The sequence below is a fragment of the Otolemur garnettii genome, unplaced genomic scaffold (genome assembly GCF_000181295.1).
Source record: "Otolemur garnettii isolate 467f Iridium unplaced genomic scaffold, OtoGar3 scaffold00359, whole genome shotgun sequence".
Taxonomy (NCBI): Eukaryota; Metazoa; Chordata; class Mammalia; order Primates; family Galagidae; genus Otolemur; species Otolemur garnettii.
The window spans coordinates 102,655-110,257 of record NW_003852754.1 but is presented as its reverse complement, the minus strand read 5'-3'; the positions used below and the strand labels follow the sequence as shown (position 1 = coordinate 110,257).

The 7,603-nt window shown below is 37.1% G+C and overlaps 1 protein-coding gene across 1 annotated transcript; it reads left to right on the top strand.

Annotated features, from left to right (window-relative positions):
• Positions 1-5,005: 5,005 nt before the first annotated feature.
• On the top strand, positions 5,006-5,864 carry LOC100963605 (putative vomeronasal receptor-like protein 4). Its single transcript, XM_012813939.2, is given in 2 exon segments — positions 5,006-5,245; positions 5,247-5,864. Coding segments are annotated over 2 exon segments (858 nt in total).
• The last annotated feature ends 1,739 nt before the right edge of the window (positions 5,865-7,603 follow it).

Below are 7,603 nucleotides of genomic sequence, written 5' to 3'. Positions count from 1 at the left end.
GGCCAGGCATTATGGTGGGTGCCTGTGGTCCCAGCTGCTTAGGAGGTAGAGGCAGGAGACTTGCTTGAGCCCAGGAGTTGGAGGTTGCTGTGAGCTGTGATGCCACGGCACTCTACCCAGGGGGACAGCTTTAGGCTCTGTCTCAAAAAAAGAAAAGAAAAAGAAAAGAAAATAGAAAGGAACAAAATGCTAATGAAAGAAATTCTCATAATTTGTGGCCTATGGAAGCACTAAAATCTCAAGAAACCTGATCAGCATAAAATTACTCTGTTCCTATACACTGGAAAACTTTAACTTTGTCTTCAAATCTTATGTATTTCTTGTTACGTGTCCTGCATTTTACATAAAGGAGGGAGGATGTTTGAGAGGAAGAGTCTTGACTGATCCTTCTCAGGATTCCTGGGTACAGATGACATGCCCTCTGTTTCTTTCCCAATCCAATATTTGGCATAGTTTATGGATGTATGTTCTTGTTACAGTGATGCAGAGGAATATAATGGTTAAAAAAATTAGGGAAAAAAATGTTGTGTTATGCTTGTATCCTTTCTGGTTCTAGTGACCACAAGAATACACTGTCAGAGTTTTAAGTTTCCCAACATTCGTAGCCCACACCTTTCAGTAATATTTTTTGTCTCCTACCTCTGCAGTGACACTTCCTTTTTCCATGTTTTTTCTTCAGATGAAGTGAGAATAAAATATCTTTAGATTATGAATGTTCATGGTTAATGAGTTTCTAGCTGCCCCAAAATAGCAGATACATTTTAATTTTTCAATTGTATATGGAACTTATTATTATTATTATCTTGGAGACAGAGTTTCACTTTGTCACCCTCAGTAGAGTGCAGTGTCATTATAGCTCACAGCAACCTCAAACTCTAGGGCTTAAATGACTCTCTTGTCTCAGCACCCTAAGTATCTGGGACTACAGGCTCCTGCTACAATGCTGGGCTATTTTTTAGAGACAGGGTCTCACACTTGCTCAGGCTGGTCTTGAACCTGTGAGCTCAGGCAATCCACACACCTAGACCTCCCAGAGTGTTAGGATTGTAGGCATGAGCCACTACACCTGGCCTGGTACTTGTAATTATTTTTCTGCCATTTGTACATTTTACAAAGGATGTTCATGGAGCTCTTCTGGCCAGGGAAGATAATTGCTTTATCTGTTGTTGCCATCTTTGTTTCTGAGGTTGCAACTATTGCCACTGAATCAATAAGCCCTTGTCCCACTAGCCAGGCAGGGTGCAGTACTTATAATCACTTTACACTGTAAGTGACCAGCCATATCTTTTACAATGCTGTTCATAGAATACAGTGAAGTTGATAAGGAATATGATGCTTTCACTATTGTAATAACAAAACAAACACAGAATGTTATTTGATACAGGTTTATACTTAAATATGTGTTAGGCAGAATGCAAAGAACTATATATAAAATTTAGATACAGAGTCTAACATGATTACCCTTGGTAGAGAGCCATGGCATCACAGCTCACGGCAACCTCCAACTCCTGGGCTTAGGTGATTCTCTTGCCTCAGCCTCCCGAGTAGCTGGGACCACAGGTGCCTCCCACAATGCCCAGATATTTTTTGTTGCAGTTTGGCTGGGGCCAGGTTTGAACCTGCCACCCTTGGTATATGGGACTGGCATCCTACTGACTGAGCTACAGGTGCTGCCGCAAAGAACTATATTAAAATGCTCTTAATGATAATAAGATAAGGATAAATAAATTTTACACTTTCTGGTGGTCCTGAAAACACAACAGACAGCTGTAGAGGAACTCAGTCTCCAATGATAAGAAAAATCTTTACAAGAAACATTAAGCAGAAATAATCTTGAAAGAAGCTGTGTAACAAATAATAGCTGTCTGGTTTCTTGAGAAATATAGAAATATAATCATTAACTCTATATTTTTTGCTTGTTAGCTAAAAATTTTTCCATCACCTAACATCTGTAATCATAACTCTATAACTGAGGCTGAACTAAAATTGTATAAAAGGCTTTGTAAAAACAACTCAGGGAGTGCAGTACTTTAAGGCTGATAGCCTGCTGAGTTTCCCTGCTGGCAAATAATGTTCCCTCCCCTATAATCTTTGGTGAGAGTCTGTTGGTTTTGATTCACTGGTCCTGCAATAATAAAATAATATAACTCTAAATGTTAGATATTATTACAATAATACTTTATCACACTTTATTTTTTTTCAAAATAACAGTCTCTAATGTAAACTAGCCAGTCCTCTTTTTGAACATCTTATCTAAACACACAGATTCTATGATCTTCCTGGTCCACTTAATGGTTGTGTGTTTTGTAACCTATCTACAATTGTGTTTATGCTTTGTGGCTTAAAACATTAAGGGTAGATTAAGATGAAAGTGAGAAAAATGCATACAAATTTGATTCTCGTTATCTGTCTAAGCGTGCACAGAGGCTTAACCCTTAACCCAAGGACAATGTGGTTGCCACATCTTAAAGCATGTGCTAACATGAACATTCAGATTTATGTATTTTTAATCAGATTGGACCCAGTTCTCATTTATACTAAGGCTAACCTCTATGACCTGTAAGGATTTTTCTGCAATTCCAGTTCTCCCAGGTCTGCACCATTTTTTTCAAATCTCATGACTATTTTATATTGAGGTCTCTAGATTTACCAAATAAAAATACAAAATATAGTTAAGTTTAAAATTTAGAAAGACAGCATGGAACATTTTAGTATACCCATGTTTGAGTATTTGCATGTAACATTTCTATGTGATTTCTATCTCATATATATACAGAGGGTGCCAAAAAATGCTATTACTTTTTGAAGTTGAATTGAATTAACATATAGTATGACATTTGCTCAAAATCAAATAAATGCTAGCATCACCACGCTATTGTCAGGTCAAAGAAAATGGTGGAAGCAAGGTTGTCCTTTGAGGAGCACGAGACCATTTTGAAGTGATATTTGGAATTCAAGATAGTTGTGGAAGTACGTGACAATGGAGGCATGAATATGCAACAGAATCTCCAACACCCCTAACAATTGCTCACATTCATGAGAAGTTTGAGATGTGTGGTGCTGTGTGTGGTATGCACAAAATAAAAGCTGGGAGACCTCACACAACAAGTTCTGCTTCTTCTACCATGTAGTTGGAACAGTTTACATGCTCACTGCAGAAGCCTTCCAGACAGTGTGCATGTGAGGCAAGAGTTAGCAGAACAAGCATAGGACACAAATAAAATAGCAAAATGGAAAGTTTTCATCCCAGGATTGTTGCATACACAAATGAAGATGACCCTGATCAAAGGGTTCAGGGTTGTGCATAATGTGCTATAATCAGAAGTGTCTGGACACCAATGGGAAACACTTGGAGCACCTCTTGTAATTGCAGAAGACAAATGTGACTTGTGTTCATCTGTCATTATTGATATAGGTTGAGTATTCTAATTTTAATACAGTTTTTCCTTTCTTAAGATGTGTATACATTTTTGGCACCCTCTGTATATATAGATAAGTATATATACTCACACACATACCTGTATATGGTGTGTGTATATATACACACATGCATACACACGTATATACTTCTTGTTTGTGTGTATTTGTATATGTATGTATATATACATATATATGTATATATAAGTATCTGTGGGTTTGTTTATTTATTTATTTTATTATTCATTTATTTATTCAGACACAGGCTGACTTTGTCACCCTTGGTAGAGTGAGATGGTGTCATAGCTCACAGGAACTTCAAACTCTTGGGCTCAAGCGATTCTCTTGCCTCAGCCTCCCAAGTAGTTGGGACTACAGGTGCTTACTACAACACCTGGCTATTTTTAGAGATGAAATCTCGCTTTAGGTCAGGCTGGTCTCTAACTCCTGAGCTTAAGCAATCCAAGTGTCTCAGCCTCCCAAAGTGCTGGGATTATAGGCATCAGCTACCACATCCAGCCTCTTTACTTACTTAAAATTCATATTGAAATGACTGTATTGAACTTTATCTATTTATCCCACACTTGATCTTGGCCAAAAGGCTGAGAAGAAATTATCTGTTAATCCCAATTCATGGAAACCACAGCTTCTTTCTCCCAGTGCAGGCTCAGCACCAATGCCCTGCACTGGAGACAGTCACATAATGGTCTAGAAGACACACTTGTCTGTATTGGAGTCATTTATAGAGCAAAGGGGCATGAACTACAGGCAGTGAGTTCTATTGAGAGGAAATTACTATAGTTCTCATCTATGTTCTTTTTTCTAATATTTTTCATTCTCTTTTTCATTTGTGGCCTATAACATATGTAAAATAATAAGATTATTCAGATACATAGTAATAAAATAATCCCATATATATTAGTGGTTATGTGAAGTATTATTTAACATGTACTGGATGTGAATCTTAAGATGTGGACACCATTGAGCCTTGAAGTGATTATTTTTCGGTATTTTCCTGAGGGCCACATGACAATATTTTTCAACTGAGCTAAGGGTGCAGAATTGTATTGTTGGAGGTATGGGTAGCTTGGTTCTGCCAGGTGAGATAAATATGTACCTTTCCTGGAGAAAGACTAAGAAAAACTATCTAATTAACTGCAGTTTCTCCTTAATGAACTCATTCATATCAAAATGTTAAAGGAACATTCTCAGCCATGATTTTCTGAGTATTAACAAAAAATACTGTCACATTATCTGCATTGCCTTACATATTTATGGGCTAGAGTAATTTCACTTGACTTTGAAAACAATTAAACTTACCTCCATCTCAGAAAAGGAATAGAGTGAATTAGTGAGATGTTTTTTTCAATATCATACAGCTGAATTATTATAAGCCCAGTATTTACTCAATTTGTTCAGGTCTATTTTTAAGAGTTTATGTGACTTAGATTTAATCCTAATAAATAGGTAAAATTATGATTGTGATGCTGTTTATAATTTTGACTGTTGAGTAAATAACATTGGTGATGAGATATATTGGTTCTTTTAGATATATGAATATATGCTTCCTTCTTCCAATTAAGATAAGATGATCATGTCACCATTAGAAGATGCCTTATATTTCCAAGCTGGAATCAGACTCACAGCCAACACATTCCTACTTTTCTTCCATATCTTCACATTCATTCTGGAGCACAGGCCACAGTTCAACAACCTCATCACCTGTCACTTGGCTTTTATTCATGTCATCTTACTTCTCATCACTGTGTTCTTGGTGTCCCCATACCTATTTGAGTCTCTACATTTTCAGAATGACTTCAAGTGTAGAAGCATTCTTCTACCTGAACAGAGCGATGAGGGGCCTCTCCATCTGCACCACCTGCCTCCTGAGTATGTTCCAGGCCATCACCATCACCCTCAGCACCTCCTGCTTGGTGAGGTTTAAACAGAAATTTACAAATAATATTATTCATTTTTTTCTCTTCCTATGGTTCCTCAACTGGTCTTTGAGTAGTAACCTGATCTTCTTCACTGTGGCTTCTTCCAGTGTGACCCTGACTAATGTGACAACTGTTAGTAAGTACTGCTCACTTTCCTCCGTAAGCTACATCATCAGCAACCTGTCTTCTGTACTGCTGATATTCGCAAATGTCTTCTTTGTAGGAACCATGCTGCTCTCAAGGACATACATGGTAATTGTATTGTGCAGGCATCAGAAACACTCCCAGCACCTTCACAGAATCAGCCTTTCCTCAAAAGACTCCCCAGAGAAAAGGGCCACCCAGACCATCCTACTGTTGGTGAGCTTCTTTGTGGCCATGTACTGGGTGGACTTGAGCGTCTCATCCTCTTCAAGCCTGCTAAGCAGATATGACCCAGTTGTTCTGAGTGTCCAGAGTGGGCAATGTCTATGCCACTGTCAGTCCATTAGTGCTCCTCAGCTCTAATAAACAGATGATTACATGCTGCAAAATATGCAGCAAAAGTGACATGGATTTTGAATAAATTAATGAAAACAATCATCTAAAGTGTTTTGCCTTCAGTTATTAAAGGAGCATATAATTTGATGTTTGATGTAATTAAATTGTGTGGAATTGTACTTTTATCATATTAAATACTTTTGAAGTTGATGCAACAAAAGACTTGGTAGTTCATTTAGTCAAATTTTAGTCCTGAAAGTCAACAGTTTTTGTTCTTTAATTTTGATTCTCTAAACTTCATATAAGACAACTTTTCTGTCTTCTTGAGATGTACACTTCAGAAACTGCTATTTGCAATAAAATATCTTGCTTTTTGTACTTTTGAAAGTAATTGACTCATTCATTGAAGATATTTCAGCTAAAAATCCAATTACAGGTTGAATAACTATTTCTCTCACTACTTTTTATGTGTATTTCTGTTTTGTGGCTCTCTTTGTGATATATGCATTGTTTTTCTTTTAAATTATTTGGTACATAGGGCGGCACCTGTGGCTCAGTGAGTACGGTGCTGGCCCCAATATACCAAGAGTGGCAAGTTCAAACCCGGTCCCAGCCAAACTGCAACAAAAAATAGTCAGGAGTTGTGACAGGCATCTGTAGTCCCAGCTACTTGGGAGGCTGAGGCAAGAGAATTGTCTAAGCCCAAGAGCTGGAAGTTGCTGTAAGCTGTGACATTATAGCACTTCACCTAGGGCAACAAAGTGAGACTGTCTCTAAAAGAAAAAAAAATTATTTGGTACATAGTAGTTGTATATATTTCTAGGGTACATCTGATGTTCTGATATAGGCATACGGTGTGTAATAATCAAATCAGAATAATTAGAGTATCCATCACCACAAGCAATTTTTTTGTGTTAGAATTATTCCATTTCCACCATTTTGGTTATTTTAATGTATATAACAATTTATGTTGTCACTCTGTTGTGCTATAAACATTAAATCTTGTTCATTCTACATATCTATATTTTTGTACTCATTAATCATTGCTTTCACCTTTGTAGATTAGAGTGCTATGGCATCACAGCTCACAGCAACCTCAAACTCTTCAGCTTAAGCAAGTCTCTTGCTGACTCAGACTCCTGAGTAGCTGGGACTCCAGGTGCTTGCCACAACACCTGGCTAGTTTTAGAGATGAGGTCTTTAGAGATGAGGTGTCTCTGACTCATGTTGGTCTCCAGCTCCTGCTCTCAGGCGATCTATCCAGTTCCGCCTCCCAGAGTGCTAGGATTACAGGCAAGAGCCATTGTCCCCAGCCTGTCTTCCTTTTTCATTCACGGCTTTTGAGAATTTCTCTTCTTTTTGGTGTCATATAGTCTGATGACTACTCCTGTTGACAGTTTCCTTTATCTTTTTATCATTTCACTTCTGCATTCAAGGATTTGTGCCCAATTTTCAACTTAGAAATTTGTAAAACATTTTTGATTATTGTGATTTATTATTTTTATATATTCTAGTGAATCTTTTTAGCTTTTTTCCTCCTATTCTTCATATAAACATAATTCTATTTTTATTACTTTGTTTCTCTTTATTTAGTGGTATTCATTCTGCTCAATATTCCAGTTTACAAATCCTTTCATCAGGCAGCCTAATTTCATATTCAGCCCTGAAAAACTTTTTTTCAGTTGTTTATTTCCTACTTAGTTTTCTAAAAAATACTTGTTCAGTTTACAGTTTCTTCCTCTTTCCAAATCATTTTTTTTTTTTTT